The sequence below is a fragment of the Amyelois transitella genome, chromosome 21, assembly GCF_032362555.1.
Source record: "Amyelois transitella isolate CPQ chromosome 21, ilAmyTran1.1, whole genome shotgun sequence".
NCBI lineage: Eukaryota > Metazoa > Arthropoda > Insecta > Lepidoptera > Pyralidae > Amyelois > Amyelois transitella.
In genome coordinates this window covers 6,649,421-6,669,180 of record NC_083524.1, presented here as the reverse complement: position 1 = coordinate 6,669,180, position 19,760 = coordinate 6,649,421, and the positions used below count along the sequence as shown (strand labels likewise).

The following is a 19,760-nucleotide window of genomic DNA, read 5'->3' as shown; positions in this document are numbered from 1 at the left end:
CCGTTCTGAAACTTGTCATTGGTGCGTTAACACTGATTTCGTGCGCTGGAGGTCTATTTTTATCCAATTTTAAAAAAGTAAGTTTTGTGTTCGATCCGAATTATATGTTTTTCAAAGCGCTTACCTTTAATATTAATATTGTTATTTATAATTGTAGTGATGGGTTAATTTTTTTTAAACTGTAGGTTTTGTTGAAAATGTTTACCGAAAACTGCACGAGTTAAACATTCTGACTCTATTTATAAAACAAATTTAATGGTTTTCAGTAAGTAACTAATTTCAATATAAGCACTCTTAAAAGGCGTAGGTTCTATAAGTTTTCTTAATGATGCCGCTGAAGACACATACATTAAAATAAATAAAAAAAATGAAAATGGGAAAAACATTCACACTAAACAAATATTTCAATGAGCATTAAGATTTGTTCTATTAGTAAGCCAAAATTGGTAGTTACATTTTCCTTTTTTAAAATGACGCAGAAGGCAAATTACAAAAGAGTGCTTCGTGAATTCGCCGATTCTAAAAATAACATGTCTGTAAAGGAGTCATAGTACTAAAGAAATTCAATTTACTTGCTACGAACCCTCTCTCAAGCGAATTTTTATTATGAAGATTAAAATATAACCTTTCAACTGAAGCTTATAAAAGAAATTAGTAAAAATATGCCGTTTGATTCCCGGCACCAATACAAAAAAGAATAGGACCACTCCATCTCTTTCCCATGGATGTCGTAAAAAGCGACTAAGGGATAGGCTTACAAACTTGAGATTCTTTTTTATATGTTGGGTTAGCAACCTGCCACTATTTGAATCTCAATTCTATCATTAAGCCAAATAGCTGAACGTGACCATTCAGTCTTTTCAAGACTGTTGGCTCTGTCTACCCCGCAAGGGATATAGACGTGACTATATGTATGAATCAATCCGGAGTTATATACATAGTTCCAACATATAGGTAATATATATGTAGAAATGACGGACACAACACCTGCTTACATAGTTATTCAAATGGATATCTTACCAACAGTTTTAACAATAAAAGTCTCGTCCGATGGCTCGCCACGTATCCGCCGCTGAGATTTCCCTATGGCCGTCATAAACAAGGATAATGCTCATTATATCGCATACATATTGCAAATATTTCACAATGTACACTCAGCTACATATGTATGTATGCAGGAATCAGTTTATTTATTTATGCAAGGAAAAATACAGCAGAAACAATAAAACTTTGTACAAGGGAATCCTATTATATTTGCTTCATGTTAAGTGGACACAGCTTGTATGTAATTATTCTATTTATCTCTTTCCTTTGTCAATTTATGAATTCAAACATTTTTTAAACTTTTGCGTGGGTTCTCGTCCGTAGAAGACAATACAAGTGAATTTCGTAAAATTTTAAATATGGGATTTTTTTATTGTTTTATATTCTTTTCAAATTGTTTCTTTCTGAGAGGTCTAGAGTGAATTTAAAAGACATATTGAACAAAGCAGTCGCAACGTCGGACTTTTTAGTGGACGAATGACATATTTTATCTTCAAGACTAACTCCTACAAGACTACTTCCTGTGTAAATCCACACTTTTTCTTGGACGACTGTACGATATACGGTCTCGCTCTCGCCGTGCGCGTCCGTCATAATTTACAAGTACATAAACGCGGACATTACGACTCACCCTTGACATTCATTATGCTGTTACGATTGGATGTTAAATATGATTGTGTTGCGCAATCGCATTTATTACATATGCATTTCAGATTTTTAAATTAGTTTTCTATTCTTTGTCTTGAATCTCATTTTCACCATTAAGCCATTCCAGCTGAACGTGGCTTATCTTTTCGAGACTGTTGGCTTTTTCTACCCCGTAAGTAATGAAGACTATAACTATGGTAAACTTATAAATAAATTCATATCAAAAATTCAAATGTAAGAATTGCTGTAACACAAACCTTGTTAAATGTCGCTATAGCTAATTGAAACCGTGTAATGTTTGTTAGGAACGTGACCTATTTGCAAGAGGGCTATCCATCGTTCAGGAATGTCCAGGATATGAGGCACGACACCCCAGGGACTCGGAATTGATTCCGACGTCCCTGGGTAAATGAATGAGAAAAAAAATATATAACCGCCGTAGAACAGGACTTGTGGGGCCGGGGGTAAAGCTGGAGTCTAGCTTACGAAAAATTGGCGATAATAATAGGAGTAGAGACGGGAGTAGTATCTTGGAATTACATAAATTATTTAGCATGCTAGTTTAAAAGGTTTGCAAGTCAAATAATTTTACAACAATATCAGTTCAATTCGTTAGGTTTACTTTTTATATTAATCAGTCACAGATATGGTATTCTTCTTTTTCTGACTATTTTTGAAATTTACCAGAGAGTAGAAGTTAGATAAGGAGACATTATGTCGCCTCAGAGGCCGGGTACATTCTCTCCAAGAGACTTAAATCTGCAACGGACACAATCTCGAAGTATAAGTCAGGTATTACCCAGAGCGGCTTACATTTCCCTTTTTTAAATCTTACAGGGGCGACTAATCCAGGTTTTATCATAATTGTATATTGCAAGTGGTGAAAGAATTTATTGCTTGCGAGTGTCTCTAAACTATACACGTATAACTAACATATATGTATGGAAAAGATAAATCTTACTCTTTAATAGCAGAAACCACAATACGTTTATCCGCTACCATTGCATACGCAAAAGAGATAGCGGGAGCAATAGTTTGTGCTCAACCGCCCAAAGGGGAGATCTTCCTCCAGGCTTTGTGTTATGCCTGGTTAACCGCGGCTCCTAAAATGTCGAGTCGAAGGTAGTATGATTGTCTCAACACAGATTGTCAGATGTCGCCACAGCCCTGTTCTAAGTGTCGGAAACCAACTCCGCTCATGAAAACGTATTGTTAAAGCATCAGCTGGAAGTAGCTGAAGTCCGCACCGGGTCCCCATAGATTTATTGTCAAAGCTGTACGCGTTAACGCGGCCAGTTTTAGTGCCACCCTGTATACTTATGTTGCGGAATTTACTTCGGCCATTATACGGGGCTCCGGTTCGGGGTAACGTTGATTACTGATTAAATATACAAACATGTAAACGTATTTATTACTTACATGGAAAACTGAGCATAGTCTTGAAAAGATTAAGGCCTCGTGATGCAAGATGGTTTAATTTATTTATTTTATTTTAATGACGAAACGTAATGCTTAAAGTATTGTCATGAATAGGTATAATGGAAAGTGAAGACTTTTGATGTCTTTTTGAAGATAGAGTAAATCCTAAATGTAACGCTCAAAGAATTCAGTTTGAAAAGGCGTTCATTAAATTTATAACAATCACAATGATATCTGACAAGATGACCTAGATTCTAGACTAGACCAACAGCTCAACAAAGGCAGGACACAGTTCGTAGTCTGACCTCGTTGACTCGGTGGTCTCGTGAATTTCTAACCGTGCAAGATATATTTTAATTATCTCATTTATTTAAAAATATTGACTAATTTTCACATAGCTTTTCAAAATTTGTTATCGAATTATATGATCACGTGTTATCCCTAATGGGGTAGACAAAGCCATCAGTCTCGAAAAGACTGAAAAGCCACGTTCAGCTGTATGGCTTGTGGAATTGTGAATCAAAAAGTGACAGGTTGCTTACCCCATCGCATTTTGTTTCTTTTTTATTTTTTTACTTAAAGTTAAACCTACCCAATGAATAATTTTAATATAGGTACTGACTTTTGATATAAATCAGCCTCAGTACTGAGTTATCCGCCGTCGTAAACCAACAAATTGTTAGGTACTAAAACATTTGGGACTCTGTCCAAAGCTTACTGTCTCGTTTATCTTCACTATTCACGTGTCTACTAATGCCACGTCTTAACCGTGTTTAATTAACATCGCTTCTCACTCTCATTGTCGGTGGTAGAGAGAGATGGAACGTACAATTGGCGACGTAAATTGTAGATGAGAGGAGCGTTTAAACTGTTGATTAATAATGATGTTTTGAGTTGCGGATATAAGCTCAATGTGAACGGAAATCTTAATTTGCACGTTTCAACATAATTTTTTGAATACACATAGATAATCAGTCTTAAATAAAGATAAAAATTCGTATCAACAATCTGACACAATATTTTCAGTAAGACTAGGACGAAAGGGCATAGTAATAATTAAAATGACTTCATTTCAAGACTCTTTGTTATTAAAAAAATGCAAACAAAGTTAAATCCTTTGTCATTTAAATTCACGAAACACTCAGACTAATGATCCAGCCGCCGCTTGATGTCAATGCACCTTCGCATACTAACATAAAAAATGCAAGCTGAATCGTTATCGGGCTTCTAATCGATATAGCGAGTTGCTAATTTTTATCGATAGAGAGTGAAACTATGCAATCATTACCATTAATTAGTGTTACGAAGTTATGGCTAGAATTTTTATGATTTTATACAAATTGTACAAATCATAAATTACTTTTCAGTAGTTTTGTGATCTCGAATGTTTTTAATACCTATCTCAGAATATTTTAACGTGATAGATATATGAGTTCAAATAATATTAGTAGCTTATGAGTTAATAATGTATTAGCAAAAAATAACAATTCTAATATAAGTTTATTCTTTTCAACAACATTATGACTCCAAATTTTTTACAAAAATTTACAACTTTCTTTCGTTACATATACATAATTAAATATTACTACCTACCCTATACAGTATCTCAAAACATGCCTTTAACATTGACAAGAAGTGATGTAGAAAATTAACTTCCAAAGAATTTGTTTAAAACCAAATCAAAATATGCACATTTCTCTTATAAAAGTTTCGTCTTGGCAAATCCCCCAGATGGGGAAGTACACTTGCGTGAGAGACGCTTCTTGAATTATTTATTTGGCTGGAATATGCCGGTTGTATGCATGTTGTGACGACACATTAATATATATATTCATAGTAGTTATTTATCTTCGTGACATTACTTTTGATGTGTTTAGGGTCGTTCTTGAAAAAAGCATTCTGGTCTGAGATTATTGATATGATTTTTTCTTGGAAATTGTACACATAAGCTAGGTCAAAATTTCTTATATAAATAAGGCCTTTCTTTGTAGGTCATCCAAAAACTACTGGACTGATTCGGAAAACTACTAAACATAAATGTTTATTTTTTATAGAGGCAGCAACCCATTGTGCCTAGTTCATTGTTGGTTTATTTGTTTCTTTCAGAAGTTCTGTAAACTCATGGTATTTAAGCTTGGAGTGTTATTCGAATCGTTTTAATTCTTATCCATCTAATATACCTATAATATATTTTCAGTTTGTTTGTTAAGAATTCAGAAGATTAATAAAGTTATCAATTTCATAATTATTATTCCACATTTATTAACAAACTGATATGATTCTTTATCACAATCACCTTGCATATAAGAATGCATAGTTCGTAATTTTCTTGTTATCGCATCAAAGTGTTGATTAAGTATTTATTTATAAATTGATAGATTATCATTGATTTCACAATCAATATTAAAAGAAAGAATACTTTGTTGAAAATATTACATGCGATGTTTTCTTTGTCCTTGTAGATCATTATTTTGCATCAACCATTTCTAACTTCGTTTAGTAACGTTATTTTAGGACAATCTATTCCAAAAATAACTTAATGTAAGTTTGACACGATGTGTCAAAGGCTGTGTTAAAGATATGCTATCGGCATTCGCGAAGGCCATTGTTCCTTCATTCCATTGTCAGTGTAGCCAACTCCTCAGTTTATACTTTAAAAAAACTCGATGTCTTGTCATTCCGTCGAGTCTCCCCAATTTCTCAAAAAAATTTGGTACAGTTTTTAAATGGGACTTTTATCTTTTTATATTTTTCAAAAACACGTATTGTTTTTGATTACTATTGGCAGCACGAATGCTGTGCCCTTGCGGCCGGTGACATTGACATGCGGAATTCGCGTGTGCGCAGGAGTCGATTTGCATTGCTTAATGTCCGTTTAACCAATTCTGTCGCCGCAGGATAATCAAATGTATATTTTTGTGAAGCAGTTCGTTTTAAAGGTTTCATTTTGTTAGCACTTTTGTGGACAGTGAACTGATATACAATAGAATAATATTCATATGAAGCCTTAGTTTTAGGTATTAACTAAACCAAAAAATACAAAACAATAACAAATATTAAATGCAGCATGTGAAAATCAAGAAAGCAAATAACCCTAAGGCTGTCATATTATAATTGCAAGACACTGTGAGCGTATCGGCTGAGAACAATGGCGCACTGGGCAATGACACGAGAGCACCTGCGCCCGCGCATACTACACGCAATCCGCATGTGTGACTGCGCCTCGCAATGCCTCTAATTAGTTACATTTGTGACTACAAAGCATCAGTGGTCGAACCGTTAAGATTCTTGAATAAAATCGTGATACATGGTCAAAGGTAAACCCTGGGCTTCTCTCCAGTCCTATGTTACCAGGACTATCTTCAGGAAGAAGTGTAATTTGTGGCCATATGGAAGAGGGGCCGGCTCGTGTGCGGTTCAGAGCTACGGTGCGTGAAAGTCAATGACTTGATACGCTTAGTCAACGACAAACTAATTTATAACAGTACTTATACGTTTACAGAAAGATATAAACACTGTGCAACAAATTTAGAAGCCTCATTATTTGATTTAAATGTCTATAAAGAAGTAATCGCTTACATAGGTACGGTACTCACTCACCCGCCTAAAGTGCCCGCTGTCATAAGTCAAAATACGATTCGTCGACTCCATTTAGATTTCACAGTATTTCAAAGCGAAAGACAAGATTCTTATACATCGAAAGACTAAATAATTATTGTAATGTGTTAATGATGTAAACATAGTTAAACAATTATTGCACGTTTCGACTTGGAAGGTCTAGTACAAAAGTCAATGTCGCCTGCCTCCCGGCGCGCCGTCGTAATTGGCAATTTAAATTGTACGACCTATACACGTACTGGTTACGTACAACTCGAAAGAAAATATACGAAAGACACGTGTTACAAATGTGTTATATGACGTAGCATGATTCTTTTCAAATTTCAACTAATAAGGGTCTTTATTGATACCGCATTGTGGTCATCTTCACCTAAAGATATGGGTATTTGGCTAATACTAGCCTTTATAGAGTATGTGCATGATTATAGAATATGTGTACGAAGCATGATGTTTTCAGATTTCAACTAAACATTGTAGCTGTCAAATGCAAAATTACGTTTGATGTAGTCTCGAAAAGCATTATTTTGTAACTTTGATATGTATGTACCTACTTATAAGCATTAAATAAATTTAGAGTTAATTAAAACGATTTTATAAATCCATAAAGGAAATTTTTATTCTTAAGGTACTCTTACTTTTATTCTAACATGAACGTTTCACTTTCGACTTTTTTTGTATATAGCGGTTTACTATAATGCGGTATATCTCTAAAAGCATTGTTTCGGAGACGAGGCCGCGCAAACGGGTCAATGCGAGCCACATCGAGGCCTTTCGCCACGAGGAAGTCGACCAGATTATTTCATTTGCGTACGAAGGGACGCCGCGGCCGGGTGACGCAATCTGTTGTTGTTTATCCACTTTTTTATTAACAAATAACTGGCTGTTTCCTGCGGTTTCGTTCAATATTACACGACATACAATCACGGCTTAATCTCAACAGTCTTTTAAAGACTGAAACGCCACGTTCAGCTGTATGGCTTAATGATGGAGATTTAAATTAAATCGTTTAACCACGTCTTATTTTACATACAAATATATTAAACTTGTTATCATTTACGGAGTTTCTGAGAGATATTAATCTCGCAAAAGATTCGGCTACGTTCAACTGTATCTTATCTTTGCGTTTCCCCTTAATACCCTCCCCCACTGTGCTTCAGAGCCTGGAGTCCGCTAGATACAGCTCAAAAGGCTACGTTCAGCAAAAGTTCGCCAAATGATGACATTAAAATTCAGATTTGGTTTTAACGCTCGTTTGGAAACCACATCTTCCCGTTTCGTTGATCGCTGTAGTGGCTGATGCGAGCATCGTGAGACGTGCATTTGTATGCACCCGAGAGTCGGCTAGACGATTCTAAATTAAATGCACATGCAATTGTGCCACGAGCAGGCGTCGTTGTTGAAAATGTATTTTTAACTTAACATGTTGATGTTGAAAGCCTTTATTTGATTAACTTTTACAAAAATTACATGACCATTAATTTCTACATTATTACGTCTATTTTTAAAGAGTCTGTATTTGAATATCTGTTTTAAATGAATGAACTTCAAATCTACCAGAACAATTGATTAAATTTAGCAAAGACATTATTACACCGACAGGATATAGTCATTTATAATTTGCTTAATTTTCAAGAGACATTTATAGTACCGCACAAAATAATAGTACATATGGAACAAGAAGAGATTTCATTACACAATGAAATTAAAAGAAATAAATAATCGGTGCTTTGTTATTGACATTCATAATAAATAGTCATATGTAAAGGTCAGTTTAAAATATAAAGATTGTGTTTGCACTTCCATCGTGACAAAAATATCTTGAAATCAATGTTCTTCATTAAATAAACAGTCACGTTGTTGTCGATAGGGCAAAATTACAACTTGTGAGAAAACCTTCATGCATTTTAAAGCAAAACCTCATATATTTTTTTATGAAAATGAAATATAAAATAAAATATACCCGTTATTTCCAATGACTGAGTTTTGCTTTCTGAAAATAAAAAGACATTAAATAGTATATGAGTACCTAAAGTTCTGTTTCTGTTCAAATTATAATAAAGTTAATACTCTAAGGTTCAAAAAATATTGTAAAAATCCTTTAGAGGATAGCAGAGTGATTTCAATTTATCTTATAGATTGCAATTCGTCTTTCAATCCTGCAAATTGAGATTGTAACTCGTTAAGTTTTTAAGCCGCCATAGAACGCCATTTTGTCGTGAAATGAGATTCAGTTATGTTATGGTGGTATGGTGACCACTGTTACGGAAAAATAGAGGAATATATCAAATATATTTCATTATTAAATTCATCATGTTTAAATATACTTAATGTCGAACCTTTAGACCAAACTGAGACTGTCATTAGGGAATTGGTAAATTATTACAATATGCTTCTTAATATAAATTTCGATGTTGCATTTTTTTTAGGGATAGGCTAATGAATTCTTTTTTAAGGGGATGGGAAAGCAACCTGTCACTTTTTGAATTTCAATTCCATCATTAAGCCATACGTACAACTAAACGTGTCCTTTCAGTCTTTGCGATAAAGACTATATATATATATATATATATATATATATACATATACTATAAATTTGACTATATAAATATCAATCGAGCTACCAAGAGAGAGTTCATAATGTTACGATGTTCATAATGGACACCCTATAATCTTGTTATTGCGTTGCATTAGCGGTAGCGGCAGTACTAGTAATAAACGTCAAATTGACCAATCACGTGTGCCGAAGAATAAGATGTACGTACACTCAGGAGCGTAATCACACTAATACTAGACTACACCCAGCGGTTTGGCCCGTGCCTTGATTTGTCAGTCATTCAGTGAAAATACTAACTTAATAATATTTAAAGGCTCATGTTTTGTGATTATGAATATTATATAAGTTATTAGGAATTTCAGATTTTTCGAAACTGTTGGCTCTGACTATCCGATATGGGATGAACACGTGATTACGCTACGTACTTGCTTAAAGAAATGCTCTCAATATGAGACCACACCTCTAGCCACATAAGGAAAATTTCAATTCACTTGATCCAACTGTTTGAGATGCCTGAGTATATCTAGTATTGACTGTATCATTACATTACGTAACGCCTGCTCTTAATTGAATCATTGGGATTGAGGCCTACGAATGTAATAAGGCCAATGTTCAATGTAGGAGCCGTTAGAGTGGGACAACGATGTCCTATGGTCCTTGTTCCACTTGTGACATAAATAAAGATAAGTACATGTAGTATTAATTTTTAGGTTTGATTGCAAAACAGTCCTATTTGATATAAATATTACATTTGTTATTGATGCAAAACTACAGGCCTTATATTCGAATCATCATTAAATGAATAAATATTCCATTATACACTTTATAAGTGCAACTCTTGTATAACTTAATAAAAAGATCTATAACATAACTAATGTTTTCCCTTGCCGCCGACGGATATATATAAATCAAAACGAATAGTGCAGTAAATATAACCCCCCCTTTTAATGTAGGTAAGGGGACTGCACGAGCCACCGCGCAATCTAGGGCTCCGTAACTTGGACTCCTTTGTCCTGATGGCAATCTCCATAAAACCGGCTAAACACCTAACCGAGATTCTGCTCACGAGTCGGGCAGCGGGTGGGGGGAGCCCCCTGTGGGGTTAAGACCGTTTCGGGATTCGTGATTGTTAGCTGTTTTCACAAATGTTGATTGATTGTTGTCACGTGTTTATGACATTATTTCGTCGTGGTCGTTATTTATTTTCATATAGGCCTTAGAAGGTAGATATGTTGAGCGACCTTTTACCTCGAATACGCTTGGCCCCTTCAAAATTATAATTTTCATCAAAGTATTACCTTTTAGATAAAAAACTTAAGTTAGTGTAGTCGGTTGTCGTATATTGTTATGTATTGCCACCATAATCTGAGGTCCACACACAGCCTGTAAAATATAGCTTGATTCTCTGTGACTGAAACTGTCATATCAAATACATATGTATATTTTAGGTTCTATCTCTTTCATACTTATGTTATCCTGCTTTCACAAAGTGTATATTTTACAGACCGTAACATACATTGTCCCAGACGGTTCAAACCCTTACACGGGTGGCGAAGTGCCTTATGATTCCGCGAGTTTCACCTCCGGGGTGAAGCGATCGCGCCTTTATTAATCCATAAAACTCTTGATCCATCGACACCGTATAATTGTGGACGATCTTCGTTTATTCGCGTTTAAACGTTCCTTTCTTTGACATTTTAACAAATTTGCTACCACTTTTTAAACGTGTTGAAATGCTTCATGATTTTTTTTAAAGTTTTCCTTTGTTGTATGATATCAATAATAATAAACAAATGCGAATGGAAATCTGCACTATACCTGGGTAACTTATGACTAGACTGGATGATCAAAATCTATGAAATAATTGTTATAAGTAATAGTGTAGTTACCGCTATATCACTAATCACTTCATAAATAAACATATTATATTAATTTACATTGCGGTAATAGGTATATAAAGGTTCAATTTATCAATAAAATAATGATAATAAGTCCAGAGCGCAAGACCTGATAACCTAAGAAATATTTTTGTAGGAAAAAATATATTTACTTATTTGATTACACAATTTTACAACTTTATAATATTTACTTTTAAACTATACCGGTATATTTTTATCTATATATTTTAAGATTGCTCTAATATCAACGATATTTTTTATTATCCGACTGCGATACTAAATTTTCTTGGAAGAAAATGATTATTAACATAAATGCTTTGATTGTCACAGGTACAAGGCGCGAAAACGAGTTCAAGAAGCCAGCGCACGCGCCGACCAATGGCAGGATCCACCATCGCTACCTCTCCAAGGTAAGATCTTTTTCATTCACATTTTAGTCCAGTTTCCATACTGGCCTGGTAGCGATCGTTATAACTGTGTGTAGACTTTAAGGAGGCTGAAGTTAGCATCGTACTTTTAGGCGATGGCCTTAATACCTGGCACTATATCTGTTAGGATTGACTGATGTTTTTCAATTAACCTTAAGCAATAGACGCGAAGGCTTAAGGGTATGAAACTTAAATAAGACCATCAGAAAAACCACTAACAAATTGGAAAGATTCTAGACTACATGACGATTTGTACAATAAAATTTAAGGTTACATCCAGATGTGTATAAAATAAACTAAGTTAAGCCTCACCTTAGTTATCTTTCGGAATATCATCAAAATTAAATATAATTATCCAACAATTCTATCGTGATACAAATAAAACCTGCTTGAAAATGAGTTGACGAGATCTGTAATGTAGGTATTGTGTTGTATTCGATTATTGTATACTTCATTCTTCATCATCTTTACAACCGTGTCATTACCAATGCCGCCGTGGGAAGATGCGCCACAAGATGGCGGCTATTTACCTCAGGAACTTTGGTGTTCACTTCTGGGTTTTTTTTCAAACTTGAAATTGTAGGTAATGATTCTGTTCTTAGAATGAAAAATGGTTAACCGGTCGTCATGTTAAGTTTTTATCGTATCAATCAAAGATTATATAAATAAATACATAGGTACATAAAATACATACATAAAGTACATAAAATTTCCCGGAGGGGTAGGCAGAGACTACATCTATATATAAGGTCGATGAGGGCTAAACCGTCATATTTTTTTGCAAGTTCATTTTGACAGACCGTAACTTGTGTTCTTATCTAGATATTTCAGATTTGATTAACGTAATCGATTTAGAATTTTATTGACTATTTGGATTGTTCTATATTAATACTATAAATATGCCTCTTACTTAGTTAAATTACGTTTTAAAAAAATATGTCGATAGACGGTTTTCCCCGCTGACTTGGGGCTAAATCGTCCAGCATCAATTTCTGTCATTTATAAATGGTTATTTTAAAAATAAACCCATGCTTGACAGTCACATGCGAATGCCAAGCGAGTTTCTGCCTTACAGTTCTAGAAATAATAGTTAAATCGACTTTTACAAGCCAAATTATTTTTTTGGGGCTAATCCGTCATATTCCTACCATCAGAAGTAAACAACCTTTTTTAAGATTTTTTATATGAATAATTTCATTGCCATTTTACACAAGGCAATCAAAATAAAACAACTCTTGCAGAAATCAACACTTATATTATCTTTACATATATCTCAAACAATAAATGTTCAAATATTACGTACTTAGTATTCAGTAATCAGTCTTTCAGTTGTAATATTTGGTACGAAAAAAAAAACAGAATTAAATGATATATTTTTTAGTATTCTGCGTCGTTATAATCATATCATGGAAGAAAACGGTTTGATCACTTGATCATTGAACATATGATCAGTTCTTAATGTGACTTACACATTGAAATACAAAACTTTTTATTGCGATTATTCAGGTTTCAAAAAATTTTTTGCTTAAAATAAAGTATGAAACTGTATCAGAAGATGAATCACAGCTGTAAAGTTATTATATTATATATTTTTGCAACTATGATTGAAATTAAAGATAAACAAAACACAAATATAACTCTAAGAAATGTGAAAAAACTTCAGTCTCAAAAACATAGTAAAGTTATTGTATTTAAATTTCAAAAGTAGGACTTGTTCATAAAAATATCTGTAACTTATAAATTGGCCGTGACACTTATATTATGTTTACATATATCTCAAACAGTAAATGTTCAAATATTACGTACTTAGTATTCAGTAATCAGTCTTTCAGTTGTAATATTTGGTACGAAAAAAAAACAGAATTAAAGGATATACTTCTAACTTATATAATATAATCAGTGTAATGTATTTTTATGTACTATACTACTAAAAAGTCTGTCGACAGGTATTTTTAATACCATTAATACCTAAACTCAACAAATTGTAGACTACTTATAAATGATATCCGCAATAAACAGTTCACAGTTTTAAAACAAGTTAACAAATAACAATCAAAAATAAGGTTTTTACTTGAATTAAATGTTGTATAATATGTAACATTTTCGACTTGAAATATGACGTTACTAAAGAAAGTACACTGCGTCATCTAAATTACTTAGGAAGTATTCATTGTTGTTGTCCGCATCTTGAAATAATTCCACTTTTTTTACTATCGACAGAATTGTTACTTCATCACGATCATTTTTTTTAGGAAATTTGAAGAGAAGCTTTGGTTTTTTTACCGTTTTGAAAAACTTAATTGAATAGATTATGTTTGTTTTGTCACAAGCATCTATAGATTCTATTACTCCTACATAATAAATCCATTTCTTCCCATAGTAACGGACTAAAACATAGTCTTTCACTGTATAGTTTCCTGAAGAAATTTCACCCACCTTTACATTCTCATTTTTATCGGTTGGAGGTTCAATAGCATCGTGATCATTGTTAGTGTTTACAGTATGAGTTCTTTCTATTTCAGTATTTTCTTTTTCAGTGTTTTCTTCTTCACTTTTTCTGTTTTCGTTATCTGCCAATGAAAGTCCATCAATATCATTTAGATCATCATCTGATTCGAAATTCAATATATCGGAGTCGCTGTGACAACTCATAATTCCAGATACACTGGTCGTTGAACTGGTAGATTCTGTTTCATAACTCTTTGTAGGTTTATTTCTATAATATAGTTTGCTGTTCTCTTTGCCACTTTTCTTCTTACTATTGTCTTTACCCTTAATCATGAAAGATGCTGCATATTTATTTGTCCTTGTCTTTTTTTTGTGGATGCCTGATGGGCCAGGTTTTGTCGAAGAGTAATCAACTGCTCCAGCTTTTTTAAGCACGATGTTTGATGTAACTATTATTTTACGGGCATCAGGCGTTTGATTTTGTAAACAGGCAGGCAGATTTTGTTTCCCCGAAAATGGTTGCCTTTCAGCACTATTTTTTGATAGTTGAGTTAACAAGCACACATTGTTAGATATATGTTTTTTATTCTTTTCTAATTTAATGTTTTCTTTTATTTGCTTTTCTCTTTTCAATGTTAACACATCATCGTGAGTGATAACCTCTGCACCTGTTGCAACTCTACTTCGCTTTACTTTTGTTGAGGTGTCACTACGCTTAATTTTTTCCAGTAATAACTCTTCAAATGGGATGTTTGGCTTTTTTATCGCAGCTTGTTCCTTGGTATTGGTAGTGCTTATAGAATTACATTCCTGTACAATTTCAAGCCGCCTATTAGGAGTTTGTGTAATGTTTTTGTTCATCAATGTCAATACTATTGATATTAAGTTTTGTGGTTCATATTTTTTTGGTGCTAACGCAGAACTCTGTTCTTGAAATCGGGCCAATTTCATAGGATCTAACTTTGATTTATCAACTGCTGTAGGATTAAAAGGGTATATCCCGGCTTTACGAAAACCATTCATAAGTATTTGTGGCTCTATGCCGGCCCATACTTCTCCAATAATACGTGAAAACTCTTTTTTTGGCAATTGTACGCCTATATTTAATCTCTGCCACTTCACAAGAACTTTATCCCAACGATCTTTGAAGGACTTCATGACTGAAATGTCTAATGGTTGGAGTATATGGCTTGTATGGGGCGGAAGTTTTAAGATGGTAACATTTGCATCCCTTGCCGCTTCAATAATGTTCAAACCAACGTGGGTTGCGTGGCCATCATAAATTAACAATACGGGGCGCTCAACGCCTATACTCGGTAAAAAAGATTTTTTAAAAAAAGCTTCGAAAACGTCACTCTCCATCCATCCATTTTTGGTGGCAGCATAAGTGGTCCTAGGATATGCATTTGGCGAAGTCCATTCGTCCCAGACATATTTGCCTTTAAAGATGATTAAGGGTGGGATTTTGTCCCCTGCAGCGCTAGCTCCTAGTAAAACTGTGGTATTGTCTTTACCTGGTGTAGATATCGTCCTTGTAGCAGCATGACCTTTGACACCAACGATTTTCGATTTAAGGGGATCCTTGGAAAAGTTGGTTTCATCCACATTCCAAATAGCTCCTGGTTTATCTTGTAAACCTAAAGTTTTAATTGTTTTATTTAACAATTCGTAATACTCGCTCAACACGAAAGGATCAGCTGCTACTTTACGCGCGTATTCCACAGGCTGTGGTTTTTTAATTGACAGATTATTTCTTTCTCGAAAACCAGCTATCCAATCCTTTCCTGCAATGAACACAGAAACATAAATTTTTCACATTTGACATTATCATTTATTTAAATTAAATAAATATATAAGACAAAGCTTGTGTCATTATTCGCATACAAAATCCTTACCGATATTATAAATGCGAAAGTATGTTAGTCTATGTTTTTTACTCTTTCACGCAAAACTACAGAAAGGATTTAAATGAAAGTTATGATAATATAGCTTAAACATAAGAGTAACATATTAGCGATGGTATACTACTCAATATATATAATAAGACAGTAAAAATACCGTGTATGTACATTAAATAATTTTCCAAAAAACTGATGAAGGGTGATCAAAGAAGAGTAGCAGAGCAATAAAACAATTTTTGGAATGTTTGTATGTGTGTCTGGTAGGTCATAACTTCGAAACTACTCAACGGACTTAAACGCGGCTTTAACAGGTGAATTTCATATAATTAGGAGTATTGTCAAAACTTTCTTTCGTCGAATTCGGGTAAGGTAAAAATAAGTTATGCTCAATTGAAAATTAATTTCAAGCACCGTTTCAAAACTTTGAAATGGAGTGCGATGCCGTTCACATTAACGTATTTATCTTACCAATGATATAAATGCAAAACTTTGTGAATGGGTTTGTGTATATGTGTGTATACGTCTGTTCCATTGATATAGTATATCACCTCAAAACGGCTGAAGGATCGGGAATAAATTTGGAACAGATTAAATTATGGTCTGGAATAAGACAGGCTTTTTAAAGCGAAACAAATTTCGTGAGAAAAACTAGTATATAATAAAGATAAAACAAATATCTCAAAACAAAATTAAGAATAGTTTACCTGGCTTTCCATTTTTGAAACAAGTTTGTATATTGTTTTTGGTGACATATTCCGCCACCAAATCGGAAATTTCAGCCCTGGTCAGGCCAAAGCCATATTTTTCCATAATATGGAGACAACTTGCTATGTTATTCTCTATGTCCGGTGATAACGTAGGTCTTTTTCCAAGAGTATTAGAGAGCCTTTTTCTGTGGACGTGGTCCATTATTGTGGTCCTTGGAATGTTATAAATTTGAGCAGCTTTGTACCCAGTTAATGAGCCATTTCTAACAGCATGTACTGCTGCTTGTAAGTCTTCTTTCTTGTACGATCCCCTATCTGTTTTTCTTTTATAATTTCGCACCATATTGATCTGTAGAAAAAAACACTTGTTATGAAATAAGAAAAAAAAAGATATGATATCTGTATACATGAATAATACCGTAATACTGAATGTCTTGAAAAAAAATAATAATAGTAGATCAAAAATATTGACGACGTCTGATAAGGGGCAGAATCGCCATATAACGATTTTGCCCCGTTAATTTTGTACGATTTTTCCCACTATCCATTTTTTAGGTTATACATTTTTTCCTTTGAATAACTCAAAAACAAGTGAGTTTTAATTAAAAGCAACAGAGTATAACATAAGTACTTACCTTTAACAATGCGTTTTGACATCACCTAAACTCTTTAATAGTTAAATTCACTATTTAATCTAAATTTTTTCGTTACCATTTCACACTCGTGCATCGAGTTCTAGAAACGACTAAACTTTCAACAAAGATTACTCCAAAAGCGGACGGTATAACGCCATCTGTCGAACACAGTTCGAACAAATAAAACAGTGCTGATTTATTGACCGGGCTAGAATTAGCATAAATATGTTAGTTTGGCCGCGATCTTACTTAGCCGGTATTGACCCGCGGACGGTTTTGGCCGCACTCACCTTAAATTATTTATATAAATATTGAATGCAAATGTATATTTCTTGAATTATCGATTCATACAGTTTCATCAAAAGAAAAATCTTGTTTTAAACTCTGATCAAATCGGGAAGGTTCTGGCGAAAGGTCAGATCAAGAGTACCAATGAATGTGGATGAAGCGAGAGATGTATGCAGGGGTCGTGTCAAGTGGACGGATGTACTGCCTGTATGTTGTATGTATTTAATTAAATTGTAATTTTTGTCAAATATTCTATTGTAAAGGGTCAGAGTAGCCGAGCTTGCATGAAGAGAGTTATGAATGTGGATGAAGCGAAGAAAGTATGCAGAGATCGTGGCAAGTGGAAAGAGGTAGTCACTGCCTACCCCTCCGGGAAAGAGGCGTGATGTTTTGTATGTATGTATTCTATTGTTAATGATTTTGTGTTGTATACAGGGCGATGGCCACGGGTCGGCGCCCTACCGCCTGCCGCCGCTCAAGATTCCCAATGGAGTCCAAAATAAGGTAAGCACATATTTGTTAACTCCTTAGTGCTTTTTGTTTCCGTTCACGTCAAAATAGGAACAGTATCTAGATTTAACCTATCAATGACATGTTACGACATTCATACTCCAAGCTGGGTTTGTTATCCATGTTAACACGGTCACGAACTATGCGGACATATTATCTATATAAAATAATATAAAACTCCTTCCTTATTGAATGACTGACAGACAACGCACAGCTCAAACTACTGTTAGACTTGTTTTGTATATGTAGATTTCTTATATGGTTTAGGGGTATGAGATATTAATAATTTGTGTCATCAACTCATTTTAACCCGACTACGGCGAAGCACAAAGGAGGGTTATGATTCAGACTTTCTGAATTGCTTACTTCTTTGTATGTTATCCGATGCTCAAAAACACTACGCAAAATAGTCCTCGTGGGAACACAAAGTTAAATAATAAAAAAAAAACAAAAAAATTTTTTAGGGTTCCGTACCTAATACTTAGGTTAAGGCGGGACTGTATTACTAAGCCTCGGCTGTCCGTCTGTCTGTTACCAGGCTGCATCTTATAAACCGTGATAGCTGGAAAGCTAAAATTTTCACAAATTATTTAAAATATATATGTATATGTATAGGTAATATTTTTGTATTTTTTTGATCACTTATTAATAAACCGTGACAGGTAAATGCTTAAATATTTCACAGAATATTTACTTGTAGGTATATTACCTTTCAACATAAATCATAAAATAACAATTAAGTAATTATCATACAACCAACATAATTTTAACATATTTTTGATCGATTTCAATAATACGAAAAATAAATATTTCAGAAATAAACGTGATAATGGTACTGAACCCTTCGTGCACATGTCCGGTTCGCACTTGACCAGTTTTTTTAGTTTTCTCCAAAAAACCCGGTGACTAATTTATTGTAATAGGGCAAATACAAAACATTGCAATAAAGTTACTAACTACGAGTACTTCTATTGTCCAAAAATTCTAAAGCTATTACCTAACTTTTAGGGCGGTCTGATCTCTTATCAATTTCGAAAAAAAAATATTCAAACGGTTTTGGAGTCAGTTTGTATTGGAATCTCCGACGTGTAAGTTCTGTCTTTGGACAAGAGTCCGACATAAACTTTCCGTACCAGTAAATTCTGTGTAAATCTGAAGAAAATGTTGGTCCTGATTCAGGTGAGTGATTGGTTTTATTTAAATGTTTGGACAAATTGAGCTGACTACAAAGTTAGCTTCGAATGTTAATTAGCTGCTTATTCTAGGTCTTAGGTACTTATACATACGTACATATAATCACGTCTATATCCCTTGCGGGTTAGACAGAGCCAACAGTTTTGAAAAAAAACTGATTGGTCACGTTCAGCTGTTTGGATCAATGATAGAATTCAGATTCAAATAGTTATTTGGTACATGAGAATATAATAAGAACAGAAACATTAACTTTCTCACGAAATTTCCCACTGGAACGGGAACGAACGGTGTTTTTTTTTTGTTTTACGCGTTGATTGCTGCTGACATCCTCTAATTTATACACATAGAAGAAAATATATAATCACGTCTTTATTCTTTACGGAGTAGACAGAGCCCACAGTCTCGAATTCACAAGGCCACCGTTAAATGGAGAAGAATATAGTTAGAAGACAAATTCATCACGTCTTT

At 34.1% G+C, this 19,760-nt stretch overlaps 2 protein-coding genes across 6 annotated transcripts in view; one reads left to right on the top strand and one right to left on the bottom strand.

Annotated features, from left to right (window-relative positions):
• LOC106135587 (AF4/FMR2 family member lilli) overlaps window positions 1-19,760 on the top strand; it is a 202,368-nt gene that overhangs the window by 131,496 nt on the left and 51,112 nt on the right. For all 4 annotated transcript variants that reach the window (XM_060950203.1, XM_060950201.1, XM_060950202.1 and 1 more), the window contains exons 5-6: window positions 11,512-11,591; window positions 18,024-18,092. In XM_060950203.1, the coding sequence (XP_060806186.1) occupies window positions 11,512-11,591; window positions 18,024-18,092 (149 nt within the window). The remainder of the gene's footprint in view (window positions 1-11,511; window positions 11,592-18,023; window positions 18,093-19,760) is intronic.
• LOC132903037 (uncharacterized) lies at window positions 12,399-17,613 on the bottom strand. 2 transcript variants are annotated; one of them, XM_060950205.1, is made up of 3 exons: window positions 17,301-17,613; window positions 16,663-17,014; window positions 12,399-15,841 (listed from the first exon to the last, which is right to left on the bottom strand). In XM_060950205.1, the coding sequence occupies exons 2-3, from the start codon at window positions 17,006-17,008 to the stop codon at window positions 13,734-13,736; spliced, it is 2,454 nt and encodes an 817-aa protein (XP_060806188.1). In that variant the 5' UTR covers window positions 17,009-17,014; window positions 17,301-17,613; the 3' UTR covers window positions 12,399-13,733. The 2 variants fall into 2 exon arrangements, with proteins under 2 accessions (XP_060806188.1, XP_060806187.1); XM_060950204.1 differs by having other exon boundaries at window positions 16,663-17,613.

Excerpts from the sequence above, each read along its gene's own strand:
- LOC132903037 (XM_060950204.1), bottom strand. The coding sequence starts at position 17,074 with ATGTATACAGATATCATATCTTTTTTTTTCTTATTTCATAACAAGTGT. Across the intron at positions 15,842-16,662 it reads TTTCAAAAATGGAAAGCCAG|GAAAGGATTGGATAGCTGGT; the intron begins GTAAACTATTCT and ends TGTTCATTGCAG.